We start from the raw sequence: 21,801 nt of genomic DNA on the forward strand, positions 1-21,801 counted from the left end.
GTTAAATAAAAACCTCAAGTGACAGCACATGCTGGCAAGGATATGAAGAAAGAGGAACCCTCCTCCATTGCTGGTGGAAACTTGGACAACCACTTTGGAAATCAATCTGGAGGTTTCTCAGAAAATTGGGAATAGTTCTACCTCAAGACTCAGCTGTATCACTCCTGGACATATACCCCCAAAATGTCCACCATACAACAAGGACATTTGCTCAACTATGTTTGTAGCAGCTTTATTCATAATAGCCAGAATCTGGAAACAATCTAGATGTCCCTCAATTGAAGAATGGATAAAGAAATTGTGCTACATCTATACAATGGAATACTACCCAGCTATTAAAAACAAGAAAATCATGAAATTTGTAGGCTAATAGATGGAACTAGAAAATATCCTGAGTAGGGTAATCAGACCCAGAAAGACACCGTATGTACTCACTTGTAAGTGGCTATTAGCCATATAGTACAGAACAATTACACTGCAATCCACAGACTCAAAGAAGCTAAGTAACAAGGAGGGCTCAAGGGAGGATGCTTGAATCCCACTCAGAATGGAAAATAGAATAGACACTGACAGAGGATGAAGTGTGGAAACTGGGTGATTGGGAGTGTTGGGAGAGGAAGGAGGGTGGGGATCAGATGTGGGGAGAGCAGGGTTAGGGATGAGAGGGCTGGGAGAGAAAAGGGAAACTGAGGGGGTCATCTCAGTGAAGGGAGGCCTTCACCAGGATAGGCTCCTGGGAGGATATGGGGTGACTCTAGCTGAGGGAGACATGGAGACTGAAATGGCCACCTCATAGCCAGGCAGGATTTCCAGTTGAGGGAAATGGACACCAACCCACCCCTAATAGCTTCTATCCAAAATTTACCCACAAGAGATGTGGGGATAAAGATAGAGTATTGATTGAGGGAATGGCCAACCATTGACTGCCAGAGCTGAAACCCACTCCATTAGGAGAAAGCCACCCCTGATACTAATAATGCTACTTTTCTATCCTTGCAGACAGGAGCCTAGCATAACTGTCCTCTAAGAGGCTTCACCCAGCAGAGGATCAAAACATGCTAAGACCCATAGCCAAACATTAGGTGGAGCTCAGAGGGTCTTGTGTAAGAGTTCAGGGGAAAAATAGAAGGACCCAGAGGGGACAAGAACTCAGCAAGAAGACCAACAGAGTCAACTCACCTAGTCCCATGAGGCCTTACAGAGACTTAAGCACTAACCAAAGAACAGGCCTGGACTGAACCTACAGCCCCAGCATATTCATAACTGATGGCCAGCTTGGTCTTCCCGTGTGTCTCCTAGCAAGTGGAGCAAGGGCTGACTCTGATATGGACTCAGTGGAAGAGGATGCAGGGATGAGGATGCACTTAGTCCTGATTCAAATGGATTAACACATTTACCTTGTTGTGGGTTGATAAGGAGGGGGGCTACACTGAGGAAAATGGGGGAGGGAGGAGAGGGAGGGAAGGTGGAACTGGGAGGAGAGGAGAGAGTTTGTGATATAAAGTGAATAAATACATAAATTATAAAAAAGAAAAAAGGAAGAAAGGGAAGGAAGAGGGAGTAAGGAATGAATGAATGAATGAGGGCTGTAATTATAGTAGTCATGGATGTTTTGCTGTTTGATAGAGTTTTTCTTAATTAACAAATGCACCAGTAACAGACATGCATAAAATTTGATTTGAAATACGTAAGGAATCAAAGGAACTGAAATTTGTGATGAAGTTTTAATGCTCTTAAATTATTTTCAAGATTTCTTTAATAAAATATGTGAGGATAAATTTTCCCCTCATGATGTCAAAATCACACTATATATTAAAAAAGATCTAGAGATACATATGCTCAGACTTGCATCTGGTCCCCTGCCACAGGGGAAACAGACCTGTAAGTCTCTGGGACTCTGAGATCCTAGTGGGGCCAGGGTTGTCCTCATCTGAACCCTAGTTGTATGGTAAGAATTCCATATTATGCCATTCTCATGTGGTGCCATCAGGATCTGCAAACCTGGTCACACCCAATAATTTGCCTCTAGGATTCATGTTTCATAGCTGAGGAGGTGAGGAAGATCATCTCCTGAAGGATGGGAGAGCCAGAGCTGAGTCGGGTGCTCTGCCCCTCTCATCTCCAGTGTCCACTTCCGGCCCTAGCCTTGGCATCATCTCTCTTTACATGTGTCCTTATGGAGTTCCATTAGTTCAAGTTAAATCCTTCTTTATCTGGTTCCTCATCTCTGTTGTTGTCCTTTGAACCCGAGCATCTACGTCCCTGCATGGCTCACACCATTGACATGGGATATTGCTTCTCTGCCCCTGCTCTCCCCTAACTCCACAGAGCTTGTCAGGTCATTTTATCAAAGTAATTGTCACTCACCTGTTTTAGACCCAGTACACAGTTCACCCTCGGCCACCTGACACTCCATCTACAAAGGGCGTCTGACCTCTCTCCCTGTACCTTCGAGCTCGGCTGGGCACCTTTGCAAAGTTCATTTGGGCCTCCTTACCCCGGCTGTGCTGTCTTTAGTGTGCACCTGCCTGTACTCCCCATGCATCAGTCACACATTTTTAAAGTGCAGAGCACACCTCACCACTTCATGTTTCAAGAGATTTAATGTGGCTGTGGCGCCTCTTAATCATAAAACAAAATCATTATCTATACAGCAAAATAACTTAAAAAAAAAAGCCATGTTTTCTTACTCCCTCATCCTTAACATCTTACATAAGCCACATGGTTCTTGTTCTCCGAATATGCATGGTAGGTGTGTTCATTTCCAGATGTTCTAGCTGTGTACAAATCCTGCGGCAGACGACTTCAGTTTCCTCACTGAATACCCAAGAGAGCCATTTGTTGAACAACGTTGGACAAATTCTTGGAAACATAAGAGAACTCTTGACTGCATATCCTTCTCTGATCCAACAGGTTCTATCAGCCTTGTTGCTAAGAGCAAGACAGAAGAAAACAGCCTGGGGGACAGCAGTGGTCAGAGAGTGAGAGCAGGAGAATACCCTTCTTCTCCAGGCCTTCTGCCTGGGGATGCCTCAACGCCTATTCAAGTCAGGATGGGCAGCTTGGGGCATGCTGGGATACAGGCAGTTTCTCTCGGAATAAGCAGTTAGTCTCAGCTCCAGTGTCTGACCCTGGTTTCTGATTTTTTCCTACCCAATTCCTAGCCTGTCTGAAGACTCCATCCTTAATTGGATAACAGTGTGTGTTCTGCATGTCCACATCTGGGTGAGAAGCGTCAGCTCTGTGACTCATGTCTGGGAATAGCTTTGTCTGATGCCTCCATGCATTAGTGACTGGTGTGCCTACTGCTGTGAGGCCAGTCTCCCAGGGATCCTGCAACAGTGGGCGCTAAGTACCATACTCCCACCATCTTCTTCATGTGGAGGGCAAAACCTTCAGTCATCCTCACATAGAGATATGGGGTGAGTCAGCCCTCCTCTGCCCGTGACTCTGAGCCTGTGTCATACAGTAAGACGTGAACACAGGAGAACATCCCTAATCCTAACTGTAATCATAACACATATTTCCTTCAGATGTTTTATGCAAAATACTACAGGGTATCTGAAATAGAAGATGAACGCAATAGAGACCTGAAGAAAGGTGTCTTTGAAATACTCCATCCAACACTGAGAGGATCTTGTAGAAAAGGGACTGGGGAAGGGTAACATTGTCAACATATTCTCTGGTTTGGCTGTTTGCTATAGTGGTGGATGTCAGATGGAAAGAGGTGTGTGAGATGACACCAACTTTATGTCAAGTCTGCTGGACTGGAGTTAAGTGAGAAGCCTCCAGAGAGCTGAAGAAAAGAATCCCCTCACAAACTCTGTGCCAGTATGCCCACACTCTAGACAGCTGTGTGTGCAACTTTCTAGGTCCTATGCCCTCTGACCATACACATCTAATTATAGTACTTAGGTAGAGGGGGATTCCAGTGAGCTCACATAGGCCCTTTCTCAAAACCACAGCCCCACTTCCACTCTCCAGCCTTAGGTGTCTTAGGTGGCCTCCTGTGCCAAGATTTTCTCTCTCGATGGAGTGTAAAATTCTCCACGGATTTTTATCTGTTGGCTAGTCTCATTACTTTTTCAAGCGTTTCATATCCAAAAGTAAAAGAATGCACCAATGAAAAAGGACAGGTAATTTTATGAAGATCACCTATAGAGAGAGAAATACACAGGAGCAGTCTTTCTTCAATTATTAATCAGCCAAGCAGATGGTTGACAGGGGCGCAGAAGTAATTAAACAGCTAACACACAGGAGAATTGATTTACTCTTCACTTATAGAATTTCACTTTCTATGCACCAGAGCCTACACTTCTGCAAAGCATGTCGGCTCCACAACATCTGATAAACAGCACAGAGCCTGCAGTCCCATTTAACTACCACGCTTGCTTCTAAATGCTTTAAAATTTTCAAAAAGAATGCTTATTTGATTCTGAGAACTGAGTAACTCTTTCACTTTCCTGCTTGCCGAGGTTAGAACTAAGCTCATATTTTCTGTTCAAATGAAATTCCTTGGTGCCACCAGGAAAAAAAAAAAAAGTATGCATAGGAAGATGTGTGCCTCCATTCTTTCTATCCTGACCCACAGGGGGTATCCTCTGTCCTGCCTCTGGGGGCCACAAAAAGCTGCATTCTTAGGCTTACTGGCTCTCAATCCTAATTAGATGTCCTGCCTGCTGCAAGCGGGGTTTGTCACCTTGCTAAGAAAGGAGGAAAATGCATCCCTGCCTTGACTCCTAAATGTCCCAAGTGAAGGCAATATTTCATGTAGATTCCAGCTTTTTAAATGAACTAAAAGTATTTAAGGGTATCACGGGGGGTCCACAGTCCCTCTGAAGATTCACCTCTCATTGCACACAATTCCCTGCCCTCTGTGACCTCTGCCAGAAGCGTGGATGTCCTATGACACAGACTTCCTTCATCTTCTGCCTTTAAAGCTCTCAACCTGCAGCATTCTGTAGCCTAAGCCAAGGATAATTGTACCAGACCAAGTTGGGTCGTTGGTCTATTACCATCAGTGAAATGAGGAAGTTTTAAGAGGCAGCACAAGCATATTCTCCTCTCTACACCCCATGCTCTTTGTTTCTAATGGGAGCAGAGCTCAGGCCATGGAAGTCCATGGTGGCTGGCCACCCCTAACTTTGGTCTCAGTTTGAGGTGTGGAGGCTCACCAAACTGACCCCACCTCTAAGTGTTCTGACATACTTCTGTTTCAAGTTGAGTCCTAAGGCTTCATGTTGACCCTCAGGACACCAGACTGCAGGGGATTGTCCATATTAACCCCAGCATACCAGCCCACAGCTCTCCTGGCTGACAAAGCTGAAGGAAGGGCAGAGGAGGCTGTTATGAGAAGCTGGGGGCAGTGTGGCCAGGAATAAAATCATTTTGTGATGTCAGGAAATATCCTGTCTTGCGGAGAATCACCTTCCCCTGCGTGATCGTGTCCTCTCAGAAACCATTAGTTCTGTCTTCCCTAATCAAGGCTGGCACTCCTGTGATGGGATGATGTGATAGTTAATGCCATGATGGACACGTGCCCTGGTTCCAAGCAGTGGATTCTCACTTCCCTTCTGGGTCACTCTGGGCATGCCTGGAGTTCTGCTTTCATGCCCAGGGCCTCTTTCCAGAGATGCCAGTGGACGCTATAGGGCTTCAACCTACATTTAAGTTTCCTCTGCTTTAAAGCAACTATGAGAAACTCATCTCTCAGACCTGTAGTAGTAAGTGCTCTCTGTAGAACTGGACACATCACATAGGACAGATCACATAGGACGTATCATATAAGACATATCCCTTATGGGCTGGCAGCGTCAGCATAAACTAAAAGGGAAGCCAGCCTTTATCAGGGGATCAAGCATACCCTCTGAAAAACATACAGCTACAGCAATGAAGCTTACAGAATAAGGCCAAATAAGGGTGTGCTGGTTTCCACCATTTTCTTACAATGGTTACAATGTTCATGTCCATCATCGGGACCAGTCTTACCTGCTTGGTCTTTGAATATTTTGGATATGACGACAGGGACCCCATGTTCTGCTCCTCCCTAGAAGGCAGAGATGCGAGAAGAAAACAGTTATCAGGACTGACACCGAGGGCTTCAGGACCTGAAGGGCAAAGGTGGCAAAAAAAAACAAACTCCTACCTTGATACTTAGGCCCAGGCCACCCACAGCTTGTCGGCGAAGTGTAACAGTTCTGTGCTTTAAAAAATTTTAGGAAAAAAATAAGTTTAGGTTACAATGCATTATCAGAGAACAAAGAAAAGAATGTATTTATAACTTCCTAATAAAAAAATTAAGCATTTATTTTTCAATGTCTTGTTTTTTTTTGAGAAAAGGTTTCTCTGTATAGCCTTGTCTGTCCTGTAACTTACTCTGTAGACCAGGCTGGCTCGAAATCACAGAGATCCGCCGGCCTCTGCCTCCGTGAGTACTAGGATTACAGGCATGCACCACTGTGCCCGGCTCAAAACTTAAGCAATTCTTAAGAAAAGACTTCCAATTTGGCCCTCTCCAACCTCTGCAGTAGCAGTACCCTAGCCAACCTTTCAGCCAGTGGTCTGCTCATAGGGAAACACAGTTGTTGGTAAAATCAGATCCTGCTGAAGGCATCACTGGAAATCCACACAAAATGGCTACAGAGCTGGTTAGCTTGTTGCCTCACCCTCACATTGCTGTGAAGACCAAGCCCCATGAGGAGAATGCCCATGTCCACTCTCCAAGTGGAGAAGCTGACTCCCTTTTAAAATTGCTCTCCTAAGACCAGCCCCAGGAGGGGCCCCTCAGCACACATCTCTGCAGCTTCCCTGCACAGGATACATTCCAGAAGAATCAGCTTTAAAAAAAATATTTTATTTTATTTTTATTTACACTTTCTTTACTTTGTATCCCCCTTCTAGTTCCTTCCCTCCTCCCCTCCCAATCCCTCCCTTCCTTCTCCTTATCCACAAATGCCCCTCCCCAAGTCCACTGGTAGGGGAAGGTTTCTTATTCTTCCTTCTGATCCTAGTCTTAGGTACCATCAGGTTTTTCTTAACTCTTGAACAAAGATGGCTCATAACATTTAAGTCAATATGATGATAAAAGATATATATATATATATATATATTACACTTATATAATATATATTACACTTATAATTGGCAACACTCAAACTATTGTCTCTTACATGTGAAATCATGGGCATTCATTTTGCTGTTGTCTAAACTGAAAAAGTTCACACATCTGCATGTGGGCATAGGGCAAGTCAGGCAGGGACTATGTTGAAAAGAACAGGGGAGATGTCTGAGGTGCAAGAATAAGCCGAGAAAAGATTTCCTTTCCTGTAGTATTTTATAGGAGCCATAAACATTACACTTTAACTGCAAAGTAATAACATTTGGGCTTCAGAGAACACATGTTTGAGAAGTAAGGAGAGAGGCTGAGGGACAGGAAAGAACACTCAGGGACCCTGCTTTGTCCCGGGGTTTGAGTCCCACAATAGCACAGATGCAAATAGCAGGTTAAGAGGAAAAGCTGCTGTGGCCCTTGGCATGTACAATGTCTTCTGCAGCATGTCATATCAGCCTGGAAATGTGCTCTAAGGGAGTCTAAGGAGTATGTCGCTTATAAGATGTCTAAATTCTAGCTGGATGTGGCACCACATGTCTGTTCTTCTGAGAGCTTCCCAGAGCAGCAGGGCATAGAGGCCTGAGTCCATCGCTCCCCACATAGCCGATGCCTTTGATACATCATAAACTCACGAGAGCAAATACATACATTTTACAGAGGCCATGAGGGGAGGCGCTGCACACCATTGTAACTGGAAGTAGTCTATTGTGTGCATAGAGCATATGTTGGAATAATGAACTCTTTATTAGCGCACACACAAGGAAAGGGCTGAATTTCAGAAGCTTCTGTGTAAGAACCGTCATTTTCATTTTCCTCATCTTGGCTACATTCAAGCGCACCTGGCTCCCATCTCAGACACGCTGGCAGTACTTATCTGAGGGGCCAAGAGTGTTGTCATCCACACTGCAGCAAGGAAGCAGCAGCAGCACAGTTTTAGACCACATTCATCACAGCGTTAATTGCTACATTCAGGATCTGAAAACAAGCCGAGTGCCTAAGGATGAATGAAAGAATCGAGATTCTGCAGTAGAAGACCGGCCAACCTTGAGCAGGAGGAGAAGCTGCTAACCTATAACAACATATACAAACTGCACGCTACTATTAATATACTGAGACAATTCAGGAGCAGAGGAAAAAGATGGCATGATCTCCGATCTGTGGTGGGGGCCTGGGTTATAAGGTACGGATGTAGCAATATTGCTCAGAAACACAGAGTGTGAGTTATAAAATGGGTAATTTATAGCTGGGTGTGGTGGCACATGTCTGAAATTCTAGCAGTTAGGAGATACAGGCAGGAAGATTAGGACTTTGTGTCCATCTCCTGGTTACCTGGGGGAGGTTGAGGCCAGCCAGGGCCATAGGAGACTCTGTCTCAATAAAACACAAACAAAACCGGTTAAGTTCCGGGGCTCTGACTATAAGATATGGGTGACAGTTCAGAATATTGTATTGTACACTTCAAGTTTGCTCGGAGGGCAGATCTTATACTCCAATACCACTGAGACCTACACACATGCACACACAATGTAAATACGCAAGGTAATATATGTGAATTAGCTTCTTACAGCAATCATTTCACAAAAGATATGTGAGTCAAATCATCGCACTGTGTATCTAAATATGTGTGATTTTAGTTATCATTTATAGCTTAATAGATTTGATAAAATAAAACCTGCTGTAGGGACAGAGCATCCCCTATTGAGAAAAAGGCCTTAGTTAAGGTTTGTATTGTGATAACCATACCATCATCAAAATTAACTTGGGGAGGAAAGTGTTATGGTAGCTTGCAGTTCCAACACCACGGTTCATCTTTCAGGGGAGTGAGGGTACTGGCAAGGCAGGAGCCTAGAGGCACAGGCCTGGAAACAAGTTTGAAGCCATAACAAACTTTAGTCTGGAAGATTTAAGAAGTGAGGATCCTGGCAGGTAACGAGTTCCACAGAAATTTGAGGAATGCTATATAGGAAAGCTGCCACCAGGACTTCAAAGCCACTTTTGTGCTTAATGAAGAGAGATACAAAGGGGGGAATTATTTATGTCACAGGAGACAGCTCTGTCTTGACATATTGGTAACTAGAAGGAAATGTGGAGAGAGCCAAGCACAGCTGAAGTGAGACTATTGCCAAGGTGTGAACACCAGCTGGTTGTTAGGAAAATGCTGGCCCGAGTTCTGAATGCGAGCTCTTCTCAAGGTCATTTTACCTTGTGAACACTGTGGAAGGGCATGAAACAAACTTCTAGAATTCACCCAATTACCCTATAGAACACAGCCACTTCCCAGAAGGAGCACCTTGTTACATCTCCCCCTCAGTTGTGCATCTGTTCTGATTGGTGAGTGAAGGCCTGTGTGTGGAAAGGGAGGAATGCCCATTTGTAGGGAAATGTCTGGACTACACCTAGCCAGTGGCCAATCGCAGTACACATGAGCCTCTGTCAACTCTGTATCCAGCTCTGAATGCTCTGGCCTTGACTGATAGTTCTTTCAGTTATGAGGGAGTCCTCTTGACCCACAATGGAGTCTAATATTACTCTTAACCTCAATGATGAATTCACCAGTGGCTTGATCTGTGCAACAAGGGCTCTCAAAATTCAATCTCCTCCACATGACTAGATCCACCAGGCTTTGATGCATGAGCTATGTGAAGAACAGTTCATTCTAAACCATACACTGCTTACAGAAAAGTCAGTGACACTTTTGTTGTTGTTGTTCTTTGGGCTCCTTAGATAGACTTTCACTCTGTGCACCTTGCTTCCTTTGAACTTGATAAGTAGTCCAGGCTAGCCTTAAACTCACAGACTCACATGACTGCTTCTCCATCCCAAGTGCTGGGATTAAAGAGAGGTGATGCCACTGTTTGAACACCATTCCTAGCAGCGTGCAGAGATAGGTGGATCCACCATGCTCACAAGCCAGCTCGCTGAGCCCACCTGAGGAGCTCGGGGTTCAGTAAGTAATCCTGTCTCATGAAATATGAAGACAAGCAGAGGAGGAACTGATGTCAACCTTCAGCCTCCATACACTCATACATGTGATTATAACACACACACACACCACACATGCATACACCAAACCTCTCCCCACTCCCACCCCCACATACAACATTAAAAAAAATAACCCAATAACTTGGAGAAGATATGAAATAAAAACACACAAAGAATATTTAACTTTGTGATGTAACTGGCTGGTACTCAGGGAGAGGTGAATTGCCAATTTCTCATGGAACCTTCATAAACAGCAATTCAGGAAGGCATTTTCCGAAGCTCCTGGACCCGGCTTGGTTTGAGCCCTGTCCTAGAAGCAGGAGCACTTACATTAGCACCAGAAGGAGCTCCCCCGATGCAGACGACATCTTGCTTTTGAATAGTCAGCACCTCTTTTGTCAGCTTCAGCCGGACGTCATAGGCATTTTCCAACCCTTCGTCATACAATAAGGCCAGAGCAGTTTTGGTCTGTGGATAGAATGCCATGATATGAACAAGTGAGTGCAGGAGCCCTCAGCAATGAGAGAAGATAGGCGCTTCCTTTCCTACAACCTTCTAATCTATGCTCACGTATTTCTCTTCATTGATGTTAGAAACTCAGTGGATTTACAGACAGACCTTGGCTACATCTCTTTGGGAAGCTTGATTTTTTGTGGTACCCTACAAATGCTGCCTGGGATTTTCCTGACTTCCTGAGACATGCTTCTACATCCTCACACCAGAGGTGCTGAGTAACTCTTGTCTCCGTTTGCAGCTGGAGATGGGGAACTGCCAGACACTAGAGTCCCTCTGGTCAGCACCCAGAACAATGACAACAGAAGCATAAGAACCTGTCCAGCAGCTGCAGCCCATGGCACAGGGGTGGTCACCACAGAAAATCATATCAGGCAACTGCTTTCTGAGGAAAAGATTTGTGCTGATGAGAACAAGTAGGGCTTTCAGCCGACATGGAAAGCTGCAGTTCCAATTCACATAAAATTATTATGTCAAGCACACAATTACATATGATGCTAATTTTCAACAAGTCCACCGAGCCAAGCAGCTTGTACTAGTAAGTTGTCCTGGTGTGCAAAACCACTGGACCCAGAGACTCTCGAAATGGACACAACTGGAATTCATTCAGAGGAGAGAACAGTTGTCTAGGATGAAGAACATGAAGAGGGTGCTGGCTTTTTAACATCTGATATTCTAATTGTATTGTGATGCTTCATCTCTATGGCCAACTTGGCTGGATGGACAAGTACCTAGGATATTACTAACAGACTGGAGTGTACCTGAGGGAGTTTCTGGAGCAGACTAGATTAGATCATCTCCAAGCTGATCAGTGGTTTCATTTACTGATGGATCTAGGAGTTGGACTACTGGGTACTGGACTGTGAAAAACCAGGGCCTCCTTGGAGGAAGTGGCTCCCTGAGGGTATGCCTCTGAAAGGAGTATCTTGCCCTGCCCATTTCCTGTTCTTCTTTGCTCCCTGATGCCAGGAGGTCATCCACATACTGCAGCCTCCAAGATGCTCTGCTTCTTGGAGAAGCAACAGCGATGTCACGATGGACTGGAAACCTCTATACTTGTGACTCAATGTAATCCTCCTGCCTCACAGGGTTTTCATGAACTTTTTCCCAGCTACTGAGAAAGCGAGGGGCACACATTTTAATATTTAATACCATCCATTTAAATGTTTGCCAAGGAGATCAAACAGAACTCAATAAAGACCTGCCACGGGCCATCTGCTACCTTCCATTGCCATCTGAACCAGGTAACATCAGCAAACTCAGCACCTCAAATGTCAAAAAAATTTTTTTTGAAAGTCATGGACAAAACCAATCTGGAGATAATTAAGCTTTCTAAGTCAAAACTATAATTTTATTCTAATCACTTTTTCCTATGAAAACATTCACTTACACCCAGCTACAATTAGCTTGCCAGAGATAATCGTGTGCTTTGGTGTAAATATGATGAAACATCCAGGACTGTGCTGTGTGCTCCTTATTGCACATCCACAGACACCCCCACTATCCTCAGAAAACCAGCCAGCATAGACCACCAGCATAGTGTATGTGAAAGGCTATGAGGAGAATGCAGCTGGCCCCAAGTCCAGGCAGAGTGGAGAAGGAATCTGCCTCCGTCCTGCCCCACTCCAACCTAGCACCCTACCGTGGCTTCGGCAACTACAGTCCTTTAGCTAGATAGCTATGGACCTTTTCCTTCACACAGTACCTAAAAAAGAAAAGGTACCTCAATCTGCTTCTTTAAAGTAAACTTAGATTTTCTCATTCATGAAAAAAAAAATTAAAAACCAAATTAAAAACAAGCCCCTATCCCTTCCATGGCTTTTCATCCTGGGATGGACAGTGTCTTAGTAGAGATGGCCTTCTGACCTTCATGTCTGAATCACCAAGCCCCTTAAAGCATTTTCTATATGGGAACACCTAACCTTCTGTAGCCATAGGACTCAGTGCTGTGCTTGTCTTGCCCTGCCTTCCAGTGCCACCCATTCTCCACAGGCATTCTCTATCATGACCAGGGATCCTGCTAAAAGGTGGTCCACATGGCCTCATTCTTTGGAAAAAAGGAAGGAAGGAAGGAAGGAAGGAAGGAAGGAAGGAAGGAAGGAAGGAAGGAAGGAAGGAAGGAAAAGAAAGAAAAAAGAAAGAAAGAGAAAGAAAGAAAGAAAGAAAGAAAGAAAGAAAGAAAGAAAAGGAAGGAAGGAAGAAGGAAAGAAAGAAAGAGTGAACACCCAGGAGTCTCCACCTCAGAGGAAAAACCACATTCTGCACCACTGTGTGAGCATTGGTTCTCTCCTGTCACTCTTTGTTCCCACTTCAGCCATTAGATTCCTGGGGCTATCAACATTGCAGCCCTATGCCCACCTGTTCTTCCTAGTCCCAGACAGCCCCACTTTCACCTCCTGAAGGGTCACTCCCTAAGGTATAAAATCTTGACACCATAACATGTTTGCTTCCTGTGCCCGGGTTCCCTTCTCTACTCTGCTTCTTCCCAGGGAACTGCAGAAGGTGAGTTCCGCATTCCAGGCGGATCCTATTCACTCCATGCAAGACTGGATTCCTGTTTCTGCATCCGAAGTCAGGATTGCCCAGGACGGGGAAATACTCCTCTCCCCAGTGAGATCCAGGAAGAAAATCTCTCTCCATCTCTCTCCCCGCTTCTCTCGCTCCCCCACCTGTACCCCTACCTCCCTCTTTGTGTGTATGTAGTGTAGTGGGCTAGCGTAACTTAAAAGCCAAAATACATTGATTCGTTGCAGGGAAATATGCAATCTTTCTACCACAAAAACACCACATACAAAAAATGTGAACATACAGCAGACAATAAGGTTAGTATATTTAGTCTCACTAATCAGGGTAGAAAATGAGCATTCTGTTAAATTGATAAAAGAACATGAAGTACAATTTCCAAATGATACGAAATTTAACTTCCCAGAGAGTGAGCAACAAATAACCACGGATACTAAAGTCACCTTTGTGTGTAAATGCAAGCTTGCATGTGAAGACAGGTATACACAAACTTTACAAAGACAGGTTTTCCAGAAACTGTGGTCTTGCGTTGGTGGTATAGTGTGAGCATAGCTGCCTTCCAGAAACTGTGGTCTATATAAATGTGGGAAATTTTTTGAAGTTTTGAGCATGCATCTTTTGCTACTGCCTATTTAAATCTTCCAGGTGCTAGCTCATTATGCCCAACTCTGTTGACGGCAATTTCCCTTCAAGTAATTTAAGGTAGGCCTCATGAATTAAAAAAAAAAATTATACACACCACAAATTTCTTACTTATTTATGCCTCTGAGTATATCTCTGGAGTATGATCACTCATGGATGTTATTTGTCACAACAGCACCAGAAGTATTTGGTAATTTGGACAGAGGCCGTGGATGTCTGGAACATCCATGATTAAAAGAAGCACACGAGGCCTTTGCATTGTTCAAAGTGCGAAAATGGGCACAAGTTATGGTTTTCCTGGTTCGTTCAGAGCTGAGTGTGTCTTCGGTGCACTGTTGGCATTAATTGAACTAACGAATGACTATCAGCTGCTGAGAGAAACTTGAAATTGGTTAGTAACAGGCAGAACGGAGAAGAACCCAGCTGCTCACTTTCTCAGGCTCTGCAGGGCTAGGGGCAGGGGAGAGACAGCGCTTTAGTTGTGATTTTGGAAGCATAAAACTGACACAACTCTAGCTGTACAGATTGTAGTAGGTTTATCCTACATTATATGTCTATATGAGTGAGTGTATATCCTGTGTGTCTTTCTGCTTCTGGGATAGCTCACTCAGGATGATCTTTTCCAGATCCCACCATTTACCTGCAAATTTCATGATTTCCTTGTTTTTTATTACTGAGTAATATTCCATTGTGTAGATATACCACAATTTGTACATCCATTCCTCCACTGAGGGGCATCTGGGCTGTTTCCAGCTTCTGGCTATTACAAACAAAGCTGCTACAAACATGGTTGAGCAAATGTCCTTATTGTGTACTTGAGAATCTTTTGCATATATGCCTAGGAGTGGTATAGCTGGATCTTGAGGAAGCGTTATTCCTAGTTGTCTGAGAAAGCACCAGATTGCTTTCCAGAGTGGTTGTACAAGTTTACATTCCCACCAGCAGTGGAGGAGTGTTCTGTACACCTAAAGAAACTAATCAAGAGGGAGGACTCTTGCTAAAATGCTCAATTCCTATCCAGAAAGGCAAAGAGGATGGACATCAGAAGAAGGAGAAAAGAGGGAACAAGTCAGGAGCCTGACACAGAGGACCTCTGAAAAGCTCTGCCCTGCAGACTATCAATGCAGATGCTGAGACTTATGGGCAACCTTTGGGCAGAGTGCAGGGAATCTTATGAAAGAAGTGGGAAACAGTAAGATCTGGAGAGGACAGGAACTCCACAAGGAGAGCAACAAAACCAAAAAATCTGAGCACAGGGGTCTTTCCTGAGACTGATACTCCAATCAATGACTATGCATGGAGATAACCTAAGACTAAGATGTAGCCCATGGCAGTTCAGTATCCAAGTGGGTTCCATTATAATAGGAACAGTGACTGTCTCTGACATGAACTGATTGGCCTGCTCTTTAATTACCTCCCCCTGAGGGGGAAGCAGTATTACCAGGCCACAGAAGAAGACACTGCAGCCACTCGTGATGAGACCTAATTGACTAAGATCAGAAGGAAGGAAAAGAAGACTTCCACTATCAGTGGACTTGGGGAGGGGCATGCATGCAGAGGGTGGAGGAAGGGAGGGATTGGGATGGGAGGAGGGAGAGAACCACAGGGGGGGATACAAAGTGAGTAAAGTGTAATTAATAAAGGCAAAAAAGAAAGAAAAAGAAAAAAGAAAAAAAACTGACACAACTCAAGTGATGCCTTGTTTCAGAGAATTCTCAATCCCTAGTCCCATCTACATGGTTGAGAAAGCTCTCTGGAAGACATGACCTCATGGAGGGCAAGACTTGCTTGCCAATCATGTAGCCAGCCTGGGGAATGAGTGTGCCTACCGACAGCCACACACCCCAGGGCAACACACAGCCCACAGTTCGTCCTGTTTATCTTCAGGTTTTGACATTTTTGAGTACCAAGCACTTGACTCTGGCATTTCTGTCCTTGACAGCATAGGTCTGAGCAATCCCTTCTGCAGGTGTAAGGCCTATAGACCACCAACTGTGGAGCAGACCATAGTCCCCATGAAACTACCAGCCAGGTTCCATGATTTGTTCCCAGGCCCTCCCGTTAGTTTTCATAGCATTATTAACACCAGGTATCAACAATCCATTGAAGACCAACCCAGAATATCTGGGAGCTTTTCTCTGTGAGCCTAAACCCCAGCTCTCTGGACTCACTCAGTGCCGACATCCTGATAGATTTCAGCCTTAGAGCCATGTTGTAGCTGTGGGGAGGGCTGGTGCATTTACAGTAAATGATAATGAGTAAAGTGATTTTCTCACTCAAACTCAACCTAATCAAAAGGCGAAGAGTCTAGGAATCGCTCACTCCAACACTGATGGAGTGAGAAGGGCCTGCTGTCCTCCAACTGTGTGCACAGGCTCCATGCTCCTACTTAAGTCATTACCTCCGTGGGCAAAGTGCCTGGGTGTTCCGTGTCTCTGGCAACTGTGCTTCATGGCCACACCACACCTGTAGCCCATTGCCACCTTTCACTGACGACTCTGCCACTTTCCACCAAAGGCTGGACAGTGAGATAAGAACTCCAGCAGGAACAGCATCTGACTAAGAGACAGGAGTTTCCTCACCCGCTTCACCCCCATCAAGATGCACAGCCCCAGCCAGGCTGCAGTCCTTTCTCAGGGTCTTGGCAAAGTGTGAAGAAGCTCCGAACTCTCAGCTTAGGGCTGGGTCATTGGCCCCTTGCCTCTTGGCACCAGCTGCAGCTTTCCACAGCCCGTGGCCACAGCCACTGCTTTAGAGCAGGGTTCCCACCACGATATAGCTGTGCCTGCGGCCCACATACTTGACAATTTTCGGAGTATAAATCAGAAGATGTGACAATAATTTTTCAGCTACTTTAATACTCCATCTCATATTCTACAGTGCCTTCGCTTGCTGTGAACTAAAGCTTCTGGGGGAAAAGACACATTTATGTTAAAGACTACTAAGCTAACTGACTGATCAGAACTCTGTGATTGTGAGGGGTTGGGATGTTGCAAATCTGGAGCCAAATTATGCTGGGCTATCTTCAGGGCCCTTAAAAGCCACCATGGCCTACGTCTGTTTCTGACTTACCAGCCTTTGACTATCATGTGAGACACTTTGAGCTCAGTTAATGTAACAGCCCACTAACTCCCACAACCTTCAAGCTAAGGATGCCATCAGACAGCATCTGAAACTCAGCAGAGTGTTCCCTGCTTTCCTGATGGTTCCTCCAGTGTGTTTGAAAACTGTCTTGATTTATAATGTTCTTTTGTTCTATTACTATAAAAACATTAGGAAACTGTTACCACATTGGGACATGGTATTTGGGGCAAGCTGAGTATGCATTCCTGGGCCGTCATCACCCACATTTCACTCTAAAATAAACAATCTCTTGCTCCCTTTGAGGTGAGAGCTGTGTTTTGTATCAACACAACATCCAGCTTACAATAAAGTGACAGTTTTGTTGCTGAGATAAATCTTCATGTCACTCTTTCAGGGTGAAGGCATGCAGCAGCTTACGAACACTGACATGCTGACTGATGCTTGAGTGCCTCTGTGCCTCCCTCCGCTGTCCAGTCCAGGAGAACATACCAGCTCTGGTCATCCTGCTAAGTGTTTGACACAACAAACTGGTTTTTATCTTATATGTGTGTACATGTATGAATGCATATTAGCATCCGTGTAGGCACACATATGTGTAAGTGTGCATGGAGAGGCCAGAGGACAGCTTTGGGTGTTGTTGCTCATGTGTTTTGCCCACCTCTTTTTGAGACAGGGCTTTTCATTGCCTTGGAGCTCACCAGTTAGGCTAAAACTGAGTTTGACCCCTACCACTCAAGTGAAAAATTAAGGCATGGTGGCAGATGCTTGTAATCCCAGCACCCAGGAGGGAGAGACAGGTGGCTTGCTACAGGTTACTGGCCAACCAGACTAAGGTACTTGGAGAGTCCCAGGTCCCAGTGAGAGACACTGTCTCACAAAAACAGCATGGACAATATCAGAGGAATGACATCAGAGGCTGACCCACAAGCACAAACATATATACACTTTACACACATATACAAATCAACGTGTGTGTGTGTGTGTGTGTGTGTAAAAAGTGAAAAGAAGGAATATTCAAATAATGAGTAGAACACAAAATGTATTTCAACCAACACGGGGTGTACAGGATGAAGTCCCTCATGTTAGCACTGACATAATGATGAGCTGGTCACCATACGAAGTTGTTTCTATTTGGTGTTATAATACAATCATCATTTCTGCAACTTAGTCATTGACCACTGCACAATATATAATATTGTTTTATAATATAAGATTGTTTATATGTGTGATTTCATTTAAGCATTTTTATAACTTACAGGATTTGTTCTTCAGTAACTGGGAACACCAATTCAAACACAAGCCAATCTTCCCATCAGACCTAGGGAGGACTGAAACCTACAAAGAATTTGAAGGTCCTTCCAATAGTGACCTCAGCATCATTGTATATTCAACAACCCATAAAAAAGCCACTATATAAACACAAGAAAAAAAGAGCAAGGTACATACAGCAAATAGGAAACTATAGGATATGACCCAAAATGCATTATTATCATAGCATATCATCATATCATATCATTATGAAGAGGAATTTTAATTCAGAACGTCACTGCTCTCTCAAGAGATCATATCTAAACACCTTTTAGGTCTGTGTGATATAGCTGGAATACAGACACACCTTTAATCCCAGGAGACAGAGGCAAGCAGATCTCTGAGTTCAAGGCCAGCCTGGTACAGAGCAAGTTTCAGGAAAAGAAAAGCTTAGGTCCATGTGCACTCAGGAGACAGGCAGATAGATCCCTGAGTGCTAGGCAGTTCTGTTGAGTCACTGAGTTGAGAGGCGGTATAGGGAAGCTGAGTTCATGGCGGTTCAGTTCGTGGAATTCAGAGGCAGTTTTACAGAGACAGAGTGAAGAGAGAGCAAGCTAGGCACTGGTGAAAACAGAAGGAGCCAGAGAATGACAGGGAGCCTGAAGATTAGAACAGATTGCCAGAGTTAGTTTGAGGCCAAGCAGAACAATTCAGTCAGAGCCCGAGAGAGAGGCCTGATTGAATCCATCAGCTTGGAGAGGAGTTTGAGCCAGAACAGACAAATTGTACCAGCCGCCCAGAGTTCAGAAAGAGCTAGAAAGGGTGATCTTATTCCCCAGAAAATTTCAGGGCTGCACACATCCTAGGCCTGGATAAAATTGTATGGAGGCTAGAAGCTTCCAGGACTAGGCCTAGGCTAGCAGAAGGAGGCAGTGAGCTTCCCAGACAACAATTATATAGGCAAATAAAGGATACTTTTACAATCATATCATGCCATTATTAGTGTGCAGGTGTATGTTCACACATGGCACACATGTGGAAGTCAGAGGACAAGTTTGTGGAGTAAGTTCTCTCTACCTTAGGTTCCAGGGATCAAACTCAGCAGGGTGGTGCTAGGTGCTGCTTTTTTTTTTTTTTTTTTCTTTAACTCTCATATATTGTATCCCAAATGCAATTCCCCTCTGTCCTCTCCTTCAAGCCCCTCCCACTCCTGACAACCCCCTCTTTCATTTCCCTTCAGGAAAGGGTAGGCTTCCCAGGGATATCAACCAAACCCATTGGGCAATGTCACTGGCCCACCAAAAACAGTTTTAAAAGGTACTTTTATAGCAATAAATCTATTAAAAAGAAAAAAATATAAATACCTTCAAGTTATACTCCAATAATATAGGAAAGAGAAAAAAAACAAACCTAAATTTTATAGAAAGAATGAAGAACCGAACAAGTAAAGCAAATAGAAATTATAAAATTCACAAGAAAAAAAATCAATAAATCTAAGAGTTGATTTTTAATTTTCTTTAAAAATTAAACAACCTTTATCTAGACTGAAGAGAAAACGAGAGATATTCAAATATTGAGTGAAAACATACAAATGTTTGTCTGAGCAGCGCAGGGGAGGATGAACCATCAAGAACTCCTGACATGGTGATAAGCTGATGATAGATGAAAGTGGAGAGATCACACCAGCTGCCACAGAACTAAGAATACCAGCAGGGGCTAAGAACATGCCAACAAGTTGGATACCCTAGAGGAAGTGAAGAAATTCCTAGAATAATATAGCTTAACATGATTTAATTGGGCGTAAATGGGAACCTTGAACAGAACAATAGTAAACAGAACACTGACACAGTAATTCAAAGCTCCCAGCAAAGAAAAGCCCAGGAACAGATGGCTTCTCAGCTGAATTCTATCAAACGTTCAAAGATGAATTCGTGTCAGCATTCCCAAACTCAAAATACAGGGCTGGAGGAAACACTTCTTAAACAGACTCTTTGAGGCTAACATCTCCTTACACCAAAGACTGACAAAGACACCATAAGAAAATTACACATACATTCAACATTGATGCATGTGTCCACCACAAAATACCAGAAAACTAAACTCAGCAACAAAGCAGAAACTATACGTGTTGTGGCTGAGTAGGGTACATCCCCAGCATATAAGACATTCACTGTACTACATCAAAATAGCCAAAACGTTGAAAGACACACGATCGTCCCAGTCTATACAGAGAAAAGTATTATCTAATTCAATATCCTTAATTAAAAAAAATATCAGCGGTCTGGATATAGAAGGACATTCCCTCTATAATAGGAACATTAGTGAAAATCCTCCCATGAACATCAACTAGTGGGAAACTGAGTCATAGTTTATATAGTTTATATAGTTGATACTGGCCTGGCAATGATTTTTGGAGGGAGTATCAGATACTCACAAAAACATATCAGGATGTAACAGCAAAATTATTAAAATAATAATAATAATAAATAATAAATGTGATTGTAGTAAACTGAAAAGATCCCATAGCCAAAAGGAAACAATAAAGGTACAGAATTGGAAACAATTCTGCAAGACATACAACTGATGAGGAGCTAACATGAAATTCACATACAACTCATACATCTCAATCGTTAAAAACAAATAAACAGACTAAATACGAAGCAAACATGAGTAAATGTTTCTTACAAAGAGAACGAAGCATGACTGAGAAGTATGCAGAAAGGTGCTCAACATTATTTACCTGGGGAATTCAAGTTAAAATCAGGATGAAAGGTTGCGTCTCGCTCAGTCGGACAGCTACTATCAAAGTCAAGAGAGAGGACAGAGGATGCAGTGCAGTGGTAGAGCGTTTGCATAACATGCTCAAAACTCTCGCTAGGTTCAATCCCCAATACTGAAAGGTAAAATAAGTCATGAGTGTGAGAATATAGCTGGAATAGTCATTATGGAAAAGTGTGTGTCTCAGAAAAACCAAAATCATACAGACCAGGTCACCCAACCATGCCCATACTTTGTACACTGAAGTTTAGATGAAATCGCCACATCGCAGTGAGGGCTGCACCCCCATGCTCACAGAAGCATCCATCTCAAAATGTAAAAACAACCTGTTACTAGCAATGGATGAATGGATAAAATAATCAGGTTATACACACCTGAAAATTATTCAAACTTAATAAAGGAAGAGATCCTGTGTCTGCTTCAACACATGTGAAAGGCATTGTGCCAAATGCTATTAAGTATATGCAAAAATACAAATGTGGGATGGTTTCCTTTATGTGTGGAATCTCAAAAAAAAAAAAAAAAAAAAAAAAAAAAAAAAAAAAAAAAACAAACACATGAAACTCCGAGAGGAGGAAATTAGAAATTGTCAGGAATAGGACAGAGGAAATATGGCAGCATAGGGCAGAAGATAAGCAAGACTGGGCAGAAAAGGGAGAGCATGGAGGCCATGTTGACAGCACTATGCTTTTGAGATTTCTGTTGAGAGTAAATTCCAGCTGCTCCCACAAAACATATGGGTTACCCTATGAGATCATGAGAATGTCAGCTTGCTTCATTGTAGTAGCTGTCTCACTAGTTGTATTTCATAACCGTGTCTGAAATGCCTCCAATACAGGGAATACAGGGAATATGAGTTAAGTATATTAAAGCACTCACGTCTGAGATGAATATGAAATATATACTATAAGGTTCATGAT

At 43.6% G+C, this 21,801-nt stretch overlaps 1 protein-coding gene across 5 annotated transcripts in view; it reads right to left on the reverse strand.

Moving 5' to 3' along the window:
• Sntg2 (syntrophin gamma 2) overlaps positions 1-21,801 on the reverse strand; it is a 216,196-nt gene that overhangs the window by 134,523 nt on the left and 59,872 nt on the right. For 2 of the 5 annotated variants that reach the window (XM_021643987.2, XM_060366668.1), the window contains exons 2-4: positions 10,424-10,561; positions 6,146-6,202; positions 5,989-6,046 (exon numbers count right to left, since the gene is read on the reverse strand). In XM_021643987.2, coding sequence (XP_021499662.1) covers positions 5,989-6,046; positions 6,146-6,202; positions 10,424-10,561 — 253 coding nt within the window. Of the gene's footprint in view, positions 1-5,988; positions 6,047-6,145; positions 6,203-10,423; positions 10,562-21,801 lie in introns of those variants that run through there. The other 3 variants (XM_021643988.2, XM_060366676.1, XM_060366678.1) reach the window with 3 other exon arrangements.

Source organism: Meriones unguiculatus, chromosome 1, assembly GCF_030254825.1.
Source record: "Meriones unguiculatus strain TT.TT164.6M chromosome 1, Bangor_MerUng_6.1, whole genome shotgun sequence".
NCBI lineage: Eukaryota > Metazoa > Chordata > Mammalia > Rodentia > Muridae > Meriones > Meriones unguiculatus.